At 45.7% G+C, this 14,548-nt stretch overlaps 1 protein-coding gene across 3 annotated transcripts in view; it reads right to left on the bottom strand.

Annotated features, from left to right (window-relative positions):
• Positions 1-14,548, bottom strand: part of LOC138304284 (RING finger protein 112-like) — a 216,941-nt gene that overhangs the window by 152,441 nt on the left and 49,952 nt on the right. Inside the window, exons 2-3 of one of the 3 annotated variants that reach the window (XM_069244216.1) lie at positions 7,451-7,729; positions 1,581-1,796 (exon numbers count right to left, since the gene is read on the bottom strand). In XM_069244216.1, coding sequence (XP_069100317.1) covers positions 1,581-1,796; positions 7,451-7,726 — 492 coding nt within the window. In that variant the 5' untranslated portion in view covers positions 7,727-7,729. Of the gene's footprint in view, positions 1-1,580; positions 1,797-7,450; positions 7,751-14,548 lie in introns of all 3 variants that reach the window. The other 2 variants (XM_069244215.1, XM_069244217.1) reach the window with 2 other exon arrangements.

The raw sequence follows: 14,548 nt of genomic DNA, 5'->3' as shown, positions 1-14,548 counted from the left end.
TGGACCCAAACTTGAACCCCATAGGTGGGGTACTTACCTGCAAAAACTAACAAACACTTACCTCCCCCAGGAACTGTTGAAAATTGCACTGAGTCTAGTTTTAAAATAGCTATATGTCATTTATGTGAAAACTGTATATGCTATTTTGCTAATTCAAAGTTCCTAAAGTTCCTAAGTGAAATACCTTTCATTTGAAGTATTACTTGTAAATCTTGAACCTGTGGTTCTTAAAATAAACTAAGAAAATATATTTTTCTATACAAAAACCTATTGGCCTGGAATTGTCTCTGAGTGTGTGTTCCTCATTTATTGCTTGTGTGTGTACAACAAATGCTTAACACTACTCCTCTGATAAGCTTACTTCTCGACCACACTACCACAAAATAGAGCATTAGAATTATCTCTTTTTGCCACTATCTTACCTCTAAGGGGAACCCTTGGACTCTGTGCATACTATTCCTTACTTTGAAATAGTGCATACAGAGCCAACTTCCTACAAGTCAGAATGGGATTGTCACTTCGCCCCTGCCCTGTGGGTTGCACCATCGTATTTAAGGCTTAACTAGTGATGCTACTGACCTGGGTCATCAATTGTGCCCTGAAGTTGCAGTCAGTAAAGTGTGATGTTCCATAGGTCTCACTTAACTGAAAGAGCACACCTTATTGTCACTTTTTCTGAGCAGGAAGAGTGTGTGCTGGAATGCTCAATACCTCTTGATCCCCTTCATTTTGTACTGAACTTACAGTCACCTGCAGAGAATGCTCAGTTGCATATTACAAATACTGTCAGAGATATCAGATTTGACCATATAACCAATAAACTACTGTCCGAGGATGGGTGAACAGAGACAGGCTCAACAGTGCAAAAATCAAGGTTATAATGCTCAGTCCTGTAAGACAGCACAAAAAATAACCAATGAAGAAGGCACACTTTCATTAAAAGGCAGTATCATCATACCAACAAATATGGTTGAAAGCCTCTGTGTGTGGCTAGAAAAGGTCTCACAGTGAAAGTTGTTCATGTTATTCTTAGAGAAACGAGAGACTTTGGCAGTAGGTTTGAACAAATCTAAGCTGGACAACTGTACATGTCATGTGTAGAAGTCGGTACCAGAACACGGGTGTCTGACTGGTCTATGTAAACGTACTACCACCAGGGTGGGCAGTATTTTACTTCACTGGGTAGTGAGGCCTTGGAAGAGAGGATTACATGATGCATTCTCCCTCCTGAAGTGGCAGGGACAAATAGTTTATGGAGTGCCTTCTCAGTGGTATGGCCATTGCCACTTAGTCTCCATGTAGTCCAGACCCCTCTTACTGAGAAAATGGTAATGACTAAAAAAGTGGACGTCAACATTAAAATCTAGATTACATTTACATTTTGCATCTGCCACTCCCTTTTCCTCCACCAGGCTCCTCCTACTTCAGCAGGGTAGAAAGCAGTGTCACCCAGTGATTGCTCCCACAGCACTGCACACCATTACTTGCTTCTCACAATACAGGCAACATAATGACGTGTCCTGCCCCCGGAACAAAATTCCTGTAAAGGGTTCCCATCCCCCAATCCATGTGCTTCTCACCAGACTCCTCAGCTTCCTCAATGTGTGATTTAGAATGACAGGGGTCCCCTTGCTCTGGCCCCCTATGATGGAAATCATGCAGACCGGATACTTGTCGACGCCTGCTCCCAGTAAGCAGGTCTTAATGGCCTCCTCATACACGACCATGCCTCCGTCTTTGTCCAGTCCCACCAGCTGCACCACCTCCCCATGTGGCTGCGTCAGATCGCCCCGGACCTGCACAAAAACATGTATAAAGCACAAGAAATTACAAGAAATTCTGGGAAATGCTGGCTAAAGAACTTTTCCCACTGGGCAGACGGTTATCCTGTCTGTCCAGTTTATATTTGACAATAAATCTCTCTTTCTTTCTCTCTCTAACATCCTTAAATAGTAGATAATCCTATATCTTTTTCAGTGGTGGGGCTGTCACATCTTTGTAAGAACCATAAATTGAATTGTCTTTAAAGCGTAAACATAATCAGGCAATTAAAAAAATGATGGTGCTTTCTCTTACTAAATGGGGGAACCTGAGGAATGAGCAGCTAATAATCTACAGTAGCTATTATTACCCTAGTACACATACATTATACAGGGAGTGCAGAATTATTAGGCAAATGAGTATTTTGACCACATCATCCTCTTTATGCATGTTGTCTTACTCCAAGCTGTATAGGCTCGAAAGCCTACTACCAATTAAGCATATTAGGTGATGTGCATCTCTGTAATGAGAAGGGGTGTGGTCTAATGACATCAACACCCTATATCAGGTGTGCATAATTATTAGGCAACTTCCTTTCCTTTGGCAAAATGGGTCAAAAGAAGGACTTGACAGGCTCCGAAAAGTCAAAAATAGTGAGATATCTTGCAGAGGGATGCAGCACTCTTAAAATTGCAAAGCTTCTGAAGCGTGATCATCGAACAATCAAGCGTTTCATTCAAAATAGTCAACAGGGTCGCAAGAAGCGTGTGGAAAAACCAAGGCGCAAAATAACTGCCCATGAACTGAGAAAAGTCAAGCGTGCAGCTGCCACGATGCCACTTGCCACCAGTTTGGCCATATTTCAGAGCTGCAACATCACTGGAGTGCCCAAAAGCACAAGGTGTGCAATACTCAGAGACATGGCCAAGGTAAGAAAGGCTGAAAGACGACCACCACTGAACAAGACACACAAGCTGAAACGTCAAGACTGGGCCAAGAAATATCTCAAGACTGATTTTTCTAAGGTGTTATGGACTGATGAAATGAGAGTGAGTCTTGATGGGCCAGATGGATGGGCCCGTGGCTGGATTGGTAAAGGGCAGAGAGCTCCAGTCCGACTCAGACGCCAGCAAGGTGGAGGTGGAGTACTGGTTTGGGCTGGTATCATCAAAGATGAGCTTGTGGGGCCTTTTCGGGTTGAGGATGGAGTCAAGCTCAACTCCCAGTCCTACTGCCAGTTCCTGGAAGACACCTTCTTCAAGCAGTGGTACAGGAAGAAGTCTGCATCCTTCAAGAAAAACATGATTTTCATGCAGGACAATGCTCCATCACACGCGTCCAAGTACTCCACAGCGTGGCTGGCAAGAAAGGGTATAAAAGAAGGAAATCTAATGACATGGCCTCCTTGTTCACCTGATCTGAACCCCATTGAGAACCTGTGGTCCATCATCAAATGTGAGATTTACAAGGAGGGAAAACAGTACACCTCTCTGAACAGTGTCTGGGAGGCTGTGGTTGCTGCTGCACGCAATGTTGATGGTGAACAGATCAAAACACTGACAGAATCCATGGATGGCAGGCTTTTGAGTGTCCTTGCAAAGAAAGGTGGCTATATTGGTCACTGATTTGTTTTTGTTTTGTTTTTGAATGTCAGAAATGTATATTTGTGAATGTTGAGATGTTATATTGGTTTCACTGGTAATAATAAATAATTGAAATGGGTATATATTTGTTTTTTGTTAAGTTGCCTAATAATTATGCACAGTAATAGTCACCTGCACACACAGATATCCCCCTAACATAGCTAAAACTAAAAACAAACTAAAAACTACTTCCAAAAATATTCAGCTTTGATATTAATGAGTTTTTTGGGTTCATTGAGAACATGGTTGTTGTTCAATAATAAAATTAATCCTCAAAAATACAACTTGCCTAATAATTCTGCACTCCCTGTAATCATAGACAGACTACCCACTGTGCAAGCAAATGTGAAATGATGCTCTCTTCCGAAGTGATCCAGACAACTGTGAGTTTGTCTCTGTTGCATTTGAAAAGAAAGCCAAAAAAAAGAGCCTTGAAATTATATGGCGTAAAATAAACTGCTGTTGATTATTTCAATAAGAATTTTCCCAGAGTTCCTTGCGTGGTAACCTACCAGCCCTTAAGCCTCTTTACCCTCAAACCCACAGAGTGGGCCATAAGTGTCACCAGTTCATAAAGGAAAAAAGGCATTGCTTTTTAGGCTCTGTTTCACAGGCTGCAGTATACTAGCTTGTGCCTCACATTTGATGAACAATTTTGTGTACCATCACTGCTGCGGACAAATGTCCTGGGGAGTTTTTTCTGACTACTGAATTCCGGCTCCATGTTTGTCGGCACTATTGTTTCCTCTTTTTCTTGGCCCTCTGCTCTGTGTCCTGCAGTTTTACTGTGACCTGTGCCACTAGATTCTTAAGATGAGACCCTATAACAATCCTGTGGAGATTGTGGTGCTTTGCAGAGGACATTCCTGTCCCAACAGATCCCTACAGACCAGCTACTATTGGTAAATTGGCTGCCTCAACATATCCACTGTTTGTAATCTTAGGAACCAACAAACTTTGGATTCCAGTTTTACCTCCGTGCTTTTCTGAGAGGGAGAAGAAAGGTTCATGGACAGGCCTTGCAGATGTACTTAGCTGGGCAGTAATCATTGGAATTCCCAGGAAGTGGAAGCTGTTTGGATCCTGTCCAGTTCTGTGTGAATCACAAGTTTCTATGCTGTGTTACAATAAAATCTGCATTCTATGGCCCATAGAGGTATGAAAATAAACACAACATCCACATTCTGTGTACTTTCTAGAGGGTTGCCACTTAAGCTGGGATTAGACAGTGCCTTTAGATACCCATGTAGGCCCAGAGCATTAGGGAACAAGTTGCTCAGAAGTCTCCTAAGTCACTGTGGCCAGATAAGAACCTTATAGCCTATGCACTGCAACAAATCTGGGGAGAAGTGCACAAGAGTAGCAAACAATCACCTGAGATTGAAACTTTGTGAAGAGGATGAATCTGATCATTACACCAGCACAAAGAAATAAGGTTAGACAATTCATTTTATTAATGTTTCTTAAACAATTTTGCTCTTACTCCATTGGGTTTCAATATGCTTACTAAACAATAAGAAACTTAAAACTGAAGTCTCAGGAATACAATGAACATGAGAAAAACACCAAGAAAGCGTTTATCCTTCAAAATGATAAAACATGATGAACAGCAGTTGGGGACAATAGATGAAGGGCAGCAACATAAAGTAAGAAGTGGAAAGCTGTGAGAAACAGGTGAGGGTGAGAAAACAAAGGAGGGGAAGAAAGGCACGTCCTAAGTTGTGCTTTATCAGTTGGGGGTGAAGAGGCAATAAAGTTCAAGCAGATGCTGAATAATTGCATTTTATATTTTTTCACAATAAACCAATGTTTTCTAGACATCTTTGGTCTTCAGGGAATGACTTCCACTAAGATGGGACAACGTCCTTCGAATATTAATGCAGGCCCAGGCACTCTTTAAAGAAAATTGATCTATACAACAAATACACTATCAGAACCAACAAACGGTGCTTATCAAATACCAATCTCCTATTTCCAGGAGTTCAATACATCATGATATCCTCTTTTACCCCAAGGGAGCGCTCAACAGAACCATATTTGAGGGTGCTCATCACAGGTGGATATCTGATTCCACTGCTAGAGTGAGCTCTACAACGAATATCCTATTCTCAAAACTAGCGGGAGTTCATGATGCACCATACAAGAAACCCTCCAATGAAATTACTATACATCTAGCAGGCATTGCCCAGTCTTCCAAGCTGACTGAATGCTCCTCCAGGCAAAGGAGGGGACTAAGGGCCAGATGTATGAAAGGTTGTTACCCATTCTGTGGCTATGGGAAAATGTGTTCGTACATATGGCCCTAAATCTCCCATGCAAAACATAGGACTATTTCTTGAAAATACTAAAGCTCAGTGGAAACTTGGCTTAACTAATGTCCAAGCTTAGCCCCAACAAATCTGCCCGTTCCATTTTTCCAGTCCTCAACTCTGTGTGTATACACCAGTCTGCACTTGTAAAACCTGTGTCAAAAGTATAAATGAACTTTCTTCTTTGTCCAGTGGAACCAAGGTCGTAGAAACAGGGCATTTAGCCACGGAGAGCAGTTGCCCCACGCAGGTCTGACCAGGAGGAGGGGAAGACATGCATGTTGTCTCAACAGTGGGGACCCTGAACTTGCTGTGGATTGTCCTGACAAAATAGTTGTGGTCTCGGTTAAATAACTGAGGATACCTTCACTATGTCCACCTGGAGATAAATTGAGGGTGTATGGGTGTCTGTATACAGGATCTATTACAAGTCGAAGGAACAGCAGGCTGAAGATAGACCACTGTAACATTTGAAAGGGAGTGGAAGAATTTCATTTTCCTCCAGCAGACTTCCTCAATGCTCTCTTTGCTGTTCCGTGTATAAAAAACTGCTAGAAATATGATACCTGAAAATTTGGCCATGGTGAAAAGATTGTTTTTCTATGCTTAAAATGACAAAGTGGAAAAGACTGTGCAAGATATTCTTTCTCTAATTAAAAAATGTGACAGTTACATTAACAGAAATAGAACTGCAAAGATTACTTTACAAAATCCCAAATAAATGACTGCCTTTGGTGCATTATACTAGGTTTAATTAATAAATTGTAAATACAATTAATCTAATCCACCTTGCAGGGAAAATCTATATTTGGGGGCAGAACTATCACCCTAATTCGCTTTTAGGTCTGCCATCCATCCTGCAAGTAATTCCTTAAAATATATATAAAATGGGCTTCGGCCTAGCTCCAGAGTTTTCTCTCCCTGCAGGCTATTGGCTAGTAGGTGCAGCTTTCCATCTCCTCTGGAATGCCTACATTGCAAAGCATGAGGGACTACTCACTTCTAAAAAGTATACTCAATCATCATACCTTCAATTCTTTGTCATACATGCACCCTATACAGACCATCATTAGCGCAGTAACCATTATCACCATCATCACCACCAATTCCACCATTATTATATCAACACCACCACCACTAATATCACCACTACCGCCATTGTTTGCAATCTTTCGGTAATATAACAAGCATTAGCAAAGCAAATTAGTAAGATTTATGGAAAAAGCAAGCCAGACCAATGCGCTTTACTTTTCATCAAAAAGTCAAAATCCTGACACATTTTTTTTTCCAGTGTTATGAAATATACAATGCCCGACTCAGTCCACTAAAGGTCCACCAAGGATATTATTCTTTACAGTCTTTTCTACTAAATATATTTTTTTCCATTGTGTTTTATTGTATATATAATAAGAACAGCTGGTGGGGTTCATAATTCAATGACAATCTATTTTACCACTACTGGAAGTTCTTTATGTGCTCATTATATATGCCTGTCACAGCTCTCCAAGCATCCTCTTAAAACTGTAAGTGGAGCAAGCTCATCACACACAGTTTTACTGTTCTAGCAACTCTAGATCTCTTCACATATGAAATTACAAATACAACCAGAAAACAGAGCAGCGATGGAGGAAAGATCTAACCCAGACAATGCTGCAATATTCATAATACTCTCTTGATAAATCCACTGAGAGTTAAAGACATGGCTGAGAATTAAAGACATGGCTGCGGATCACTCACATGTGCTGGCCTGCCGCTGGCCTTGAGTGCCTGGTTTATCTTGTCCACCAGCCTCTTGATGCGGAAGTCGGTAGGCATCTTGTTGGGATGGCATGGCTTCCGGCACTCGGGACACTTGGAGCCCTGGCCATTGTGATTGTCCCAGTGCTCTGCAATGCAGTCATGGCAGAAGTTGTGACCGCATTCGATCGACACAGGATCTTTGAAAACCTCCAAACAGATGCAGCAGGTGATCTCGTCTGTAAAGGACTCCAGAAGCCGCTTCACATCTCCCATGATCTGAAAATAAACAACATCCCACTGGCGCAAAATACAAACATGTCAGAGTAAGAATGAGGAAATTTAATCTAGCTTCTAAGACACCGATTCAGAACCAGTAATTCTAAGAAGTCCAGTTACACTTGTGAGATCCTGAGGAAATGAATTCAGAAAGGACTGTCCATGGTCTGCTCCAGAATGCAAACAACGGGTGGATAACTGCACAAGAAACTGCTTGTGAGGGTACAGCTTGCTTGGAGTGGGTAAGCTCTTTGCTCTTAAAAATATAAATAGTCTATTGATAGTTCCAAAGCACTCCTGACTGCCTAAAGCAAAGATGTGTAATGATTCACAGGAACATTCCCAGAAGAAGCAGCAGAGTTCTGGCTGGCTGTAAACAGTATCCGTTGTCAAGGGAAAGTCGCTTAACTTGATGAACAATTAGGAAGCCAGAAAATGGGAGGGCTAAAAACAACTTTTTAAGGTTGGTATTCGAACACAGGAGAAGGCTCTTTAGTCAAATCACCTTAGACACATATTGTCCCCCAAAATCTTTGGCAGAACCGACTATCTGTTAGAGCACCAAGGGAAGCACTGAGGGGGATGTATACAGGTTCTACACTACTACAAGCTCCAGAAAGAAAACATGCAAGCTATTCATGCAGCAAGAGAGGTGCTGGATGAGTGCAAAGTCTGCAATCTAGGAAGGGAAAGTCTCTTGTACACAGTGGCTTGTATCATCAACAGTGGGATCTAGAAGTGCCCAGGATACAATGAAAAGTTCAGTTCAATTTTATAGTGGTCAGAGAGGTCATAAAAATATTATTTTTTAAACTTTGTTTAGCAACACAAAACATGCATTGTTCAAATTGCAAAAATTAAGCTAATCATTCAAGATGAGACACCTAACATGATACTTTTAATATATTAAGTGACACATTCAAAAGATTTCCTATCATATTTATTTAAACCTACTTTAAAATATAAAATGTATACTGAACACTCCTCACACTCCATTCTTATCTAAAACTACGGATTCGGGGCGTGGTCTGGCCACGGGTGAAGCTGGCCGCTTGAATCTGGGGCTCAGCCAGGTGGTTGGTCCTGATCGGGGGCAGAGGGGTCCTGAGGCCGTGAATACTACTGACTGAGCCTCGATGAATACTCTGTAATGCACTCCGGCTGGGTGACTGTGAGGGGGGCGCCTCCGCCACATGCATCTATCTAGCGCTGCTCAAACAGGGTGCAAGCAGGGGAATCCTATCCCGCTGCGCGAGTCTAAGGCCTGGCGAACCGGCAGAGTGTGGCTGGGGAAGACCAGGAGCAGCATCTGCAGGCCGATGCCGATGGCCCCTCCCCAAGCACCAGAACAGTAACAGCGCACAAGATGAGGACTTCGGCCCTCCCCCCGCTACATAGGGGACCTCCCCTGCCTCTTGCCCACCCCCCACAACACACGAACATTCAGCAGCATAACACAGGGCACTGGACTTTTCCTGCGCTGGGCTGCTCCAACTAGTGGCCCTGCAGGGTATACAAGTGGATATACCCCACACCGCCAGCACACCAGCACCGTTTTGAGGGCCAGCGGGAGATTACATATCACCCCTCCCTCCCTCCCTCCTGCAATGCCTCAAAAGACCCTGCGCCACTACCTTCATCTGGCTGAACAGAGGTGGAGAGGGCGGCTGCTCACAGTCTTGCACCAAGTATCCCTCTTTTCTCTGCCCTCATCGGGGGGCGACAGAATGCCACCTATATCAATAGACTGCCACAATGCAGGCCTTGCATGAGGAAATCAAGAGTTAACTCCGCTGGCGTTGTTGTTGAATGAACACGAGGGGCCTGAACACGGACTGTTAGGGGCGACACGACTCCATGAGAGGGGGAAGCTCACAAACAAAGAACGATTGTGAAAACTCAGCAATGCTCACCCTTCTCCCCTCATGCACCATCCTTTGAAGAACTCAGAGACCAGGTAAAGGTCACAATGACGGCATGATCAGGGAAGAAGGAAGGCCTAATGGAGGGACCCCCCAGGAATCAAAAGCTCAGAGCAGATGGTGACATCTCACCGCCCTCCCAAACAACCTACCTTCTCTGAAGGGACACTGACAATGGGACTGACTCGATGGCCCCGTGGGCTCCTCACGGCTAATGCACCAGAGCAGCTATACCGGACTACAGCAAGGGTTACTTCTACCCTCCCCCAATCCAGGTGAACTCGTATTGTTAATCGAGGTGATTAAATCTAGTGAAGAAGAAGGACAAGAGGGTCAGCTCCCACTTCTCCCTCTCATACCTAAAACTATCCCTTCTATTCTGCTACACAATGTGACATTCTTTGCGGAGCGGAGTCTGAGACTTAAGGCTGAGGACAGAACCTTAATAATTAGTCTTGAGATGCCCGGCGGCAAAACGGCAGGTGAACCTGTTGGTAAGACGACAAGACAACTACTTTTTCCCGAAGCCCTCCAACACTTGAGACCCCGACCTCTGCTACAGGACCACCACCGACGGTTCTATACCACACCATGGCCAGCCCAGAGCAGGAAGCAACTATGGAACGCATACTTCAGGAAGTCACGGCTGTGGGCCGACGGCTTGAGGGAATGCATTTTACTATATCCTCGCTGACAACGGAGACGAAGTCCATCTGCCTAGACATAGCGAGCTTTCAGTCTCGTGTATCGGGACTAGAGCAACGAGTGACGACCGTGGAAGACCACATTAACACCGCACAAGACAGAGACCAGGAACTGTTATACTTAGGCAGCAAGCTGATAGACTTGAAAGATAGGAGTCGCAGAGACAATGTCTGCTTTTTCGGATTACCAGAACAAATTGAAGGAACTGACAACCAAGCCTTTTTGTGAGACGTCCTCCCCACGCTAACTAACCTGACCTTCGACCCACAAGTTTCAAAGAGTGCACCGACAAGGCCCAAAACAGCAGGAAGGTGACCTCCGACTGATTATTGCCTGTCTCCTATGCCACGGGCAGACCCGTCAACTCCTCCTAGTGGCTCGGTCTCACAGAGGCCAACGATCACAGAAAAGCCTTCTTGTCCCTCAGACCCCGGATTTGCCAACTAGATGTGAAATATGGCTTGTTTGACCCGGAAAGGATGTGGATCACCATAAACGGTACGTCCAAGGGCTTTTATGAACAAGAGGACCTGCAACTTTTTCTGGGCAATTTACCACCCCAGTCAATGGAAACAACACTGCCCGCCAGGCAAGAGGACCTGCTGACTGACATTTGCAGTGCACTGCTCCCACCAACACCTAAGGAGGGAAAAAGCCGCCAAGACTCAAACCATCATCCCAGAGGCAGAGACTTGGAGAGGCTCGCAAGGACACATTATGACAAGGGCCAAGTACTACAGGCAGTGGCCTACCACATTCAGCTATCAGACAGGGACAAGTCTCGCTCTCCCCTGAAGCCTACCGCAGATCCTCCATGAAACCACAGCTAGGATACGAGACGCTTGAGGGTCCAGAGACCTACCTGAGGATCGCGATCTCCACTACTGTACCATCGGGCGGATAAGTACTTTGAGTACTTTATTGAATGTTATTGTTATGATGTAATATTGGTTCTATGATATACTCTAGTTATGACACAATCAAACTGTGGTTGTACCTTATTCTTACTAATTTGTCACGCTCAGCATAACACTATTTTGTGATCTATAATACTGCTTCCTCCTCTCAGACATCCGATGTCTCTACTGTAAGGAAATGCCTTCCTTAGCATGGTTACACCCTAACATTTTGTCTTTTGTTGATGCCAGTTATGATTGGAAGTGTGCTGGGACCCTGCTAACCAGGCCCCAGCACCAGTGTTCTTTCCCTAAACTGTACCTTTGTTCCCACAATTGGCACAGCCTTGGCACACAGATAAGTCCCTTGTAAATGGTACCCCTGGTACCAAGGGCCCTGTGGCCAGGGAAGGTCTCTAAGGGCTGCAGCATGTATTATGCCACCCTGGGGAGCCCTCACTCAGCACATGCACACTGCCTCACAGCTTGTGTGTGCTTGTGGGGAGAAAATGACTAAGTCAACATGGCACTCCCTTCAGGGTGCCATGCCCACCCTCTCACTGCCTGCGGCATAGGTAAGTCACCCTCTAGCAAGCCTTACAGCCCTAAGGCAGGGTGCACTGTACCACAGGTGAGGACTCAGTTGCATGAGCACTATGCCCCTACAGTGTCTAAGCAGAACCTTAGACATTGTAAGTGCAGGGTAGCCATAAAGAGTATGTGGTCTGGGAGTCTGTCAATTACGAACTCCACAGTTCCATAATGCCTACACTAAAATCTGGGAAGTTTGGTATCAAACTTCTCAGCACAATAAACACACACTGATGCCAGTGTGGGATTTATTGTAAAATACACCAGAGGGCATCTCAGAGATGCCCCCTGAATACCAGTCCGACTCCTAGTGCTAGGCTGACCAGTTTCTGACAGCCTGCCACAACCAGACGAGTTTCTGGCCACATGGGGTGAGTGCCTTTGTCACTCTGTGGCCAGAAACAAAGCCTGTACTGGGTGGAGGTGCTTCTCACCTCCCTCTGCAGGAACTGTAACACCTGGAGGTGAGCCTCAAAGGCTCATGCCTTTTGTTACAGCACCCCAGGGCATCCCAGTTAGTGGAGATGCCTGCCTCTCCAGCCACGGCCCCCACTTTTGGCGGCAGGGCCGGAGGAGATAATGAGAAAAACAAGGAGGAGTCACCTACCAGTCAGGACAGCCCCTAAGGTGCCCTGAGCTGAGGTGTCCTCTGCCTTTAGAAATCCTCCATCTTGAGTTTGGAGGATCCCCCCCAATAGGAATAGGGATGTGCCCCCCTCCCCTCAGGGAGGAGGCACAAAGAGGGTGTAGCCACCCTTAAGGACAGTAGCCATTGGCTACTGCCCCCAGACCTAAATACAACCCTAAATTTAGTATTTAAGGGTAACCCTGAACCCAGGAAATCAGATTCCTGCAACTTGAAAAGGACTGCTGACCTGAAAGCCCCGCAGGGACGACGGAGACACCAACTGATTTGGCCCCAGCCCTACCGGCCTGTCTCCAGACTCAAAGAACCTGCACAGCGACGCATCCGACGGGGACCAGCGACCTCTGAGGACTCAGAGGACTGCTCTGAACCTAAAGGACCAAGAAACTCCTGAGAACAGCAGCACTGTTCAGAACCTGCAACAACTTTGCAACAAAGAAGCAACTTGTAAAGACACTCTCCCTTCCCGCCGGAAGCGTGAGACTTCACATTCTGCACCCGACGCCCCCGGCTCGAGTTCAGGAGAACCAACGCTGCAGAGAGGACTCCCAGGCGACTCCAACGACGTGGACACCCTGAGTCGACCTCCCTGCACCCCCACAGCAATGCCTGCATAGAAGATCTAGAGGCTCCCCCTGACTGCGACTGCCTGGTAACAAAGGAACCCGATGCCTGGACCAAGCACTGCACCCGCAGCTCCCAGGGCCGAGAAGAACCACCTACCAGTGCAGGAGTGACCAGCAAGCGGCCCTGATCCTAGCCCAGTAGGTGGCTGGCCCGAGAAGCCCCCCTGTGCCCTGCCTGCATTGCCTAAGTGACCCCAGGGTCCCTCCATGGCTTTCAATAGCAAACCCAACACCTACTTTGTCCACTGCACCCTGCTGCCCCTGTGCCACTGAGGGTGTGTTTTGTGGGCTTGTGTGTGTCTCCCCCAGTGCTCTACAAAACCCCCTGGTCTGCTCCCTGAGGACGCAGGTACTTACCTGTAAGTAGACTAGGACCGGAGCACCCCTGTTCTTCACAGGCGCCTATGTGTTTTGGCCCCTTCTTTGACCTCTGCACCTGACCGACCCTGTGTTGCTGGTGCTGTGGCTTTGGGGTTGCCTTGAACCCCCAACGGTTGGCTGCCTATGCCCAGGAGACTGACTGTTTAAGTGCTTTACTTACCTGAGAAACCTAACCAAACTTACCTCCCCCAGGAACTGTTGATTTTTGAACTGTGTCCACTTTTAAAATAGCTTATTGCCATTTTAACCAAAACTGTGTGTACTACTGTTTTAAATCAAAGTTCCATACTTACCTGTGTGAAGTAGCTTGCATTTTATGTACTTACTTCAAATCTTGAATCTTGTGGTTCTAAAATAAAGCTCTCTCCCCTCCCTCTTTCCCTGTTGATGTACTTACCGCCTTATGGGTGTATCAGACATCTGCTGGTGAAACACCGGGAATATGTGATATGAATAAGCTACTGCAACACATGGGAGTAGCAGGATGAAGAGCATGGATTTAGGATCGCTTGAAAGACGGCACTCACTGTGCTCCAAGACACAATATTCCATTAAGGTGAACCTCTGATGCCCCTCTGCTTGTACATACTGACACCAGTTCTAAGATGCCCAAACCCACCTACGCCACCACAGTCACTACTTCCATACAACCCATTAAGTATACCAGTTGCCTGTAGCCATTAAAGGGAACCTTTCCACGTGCAGAGGTATTACACCTATCCCTCCGTTCCCTTCCCCCTCCAGTGTCCTGCCACTTTCTCTTTCTTTTCTATTCTATTGAACTCAGCCCTGAATAACTCTCTCAACTGTCCTACAGATAACAGATGGCCGTACGTGCTCCGTCCCCGACCAGGGCCCCTCCGGCTGAGCGAGTGGGCTTCACAGGTCTAGACCTGCAGTCCAAAGATCCAGACAACTTGAGCATTGCTCCTCTCTCTGATCCGGTGCCACTTCTTTCTTTATCTTTCTCCGGTTAGTATCTAGTTCGCTCTTTATTTCCCTCCCTTTTCTCTCTCGCCTGTCTCTTCCCTTTCTCTATCGTATCTTCCCCT

Source organism: Pleurodeles waltl, chromosome 7 (assembly GCF_031143425.1).
Source record: "Pleurodeles waltl isolate 20211129_DDA chromosome 7, aPleWal1.hap1.20221129, whole genome shotgun sequence".
Lineage (NCBI taxonomy): Eukaryota > Metazoa > Chordata > Amphibia > Caudata > Salamandridae > Pleurodeles > Pleurodeles waltl.
The sequence above is the reverse complement of the archived record's forward strand: the minus strand, read 5'-3'. Positions and strand labels throughout refer to the sequence as shown.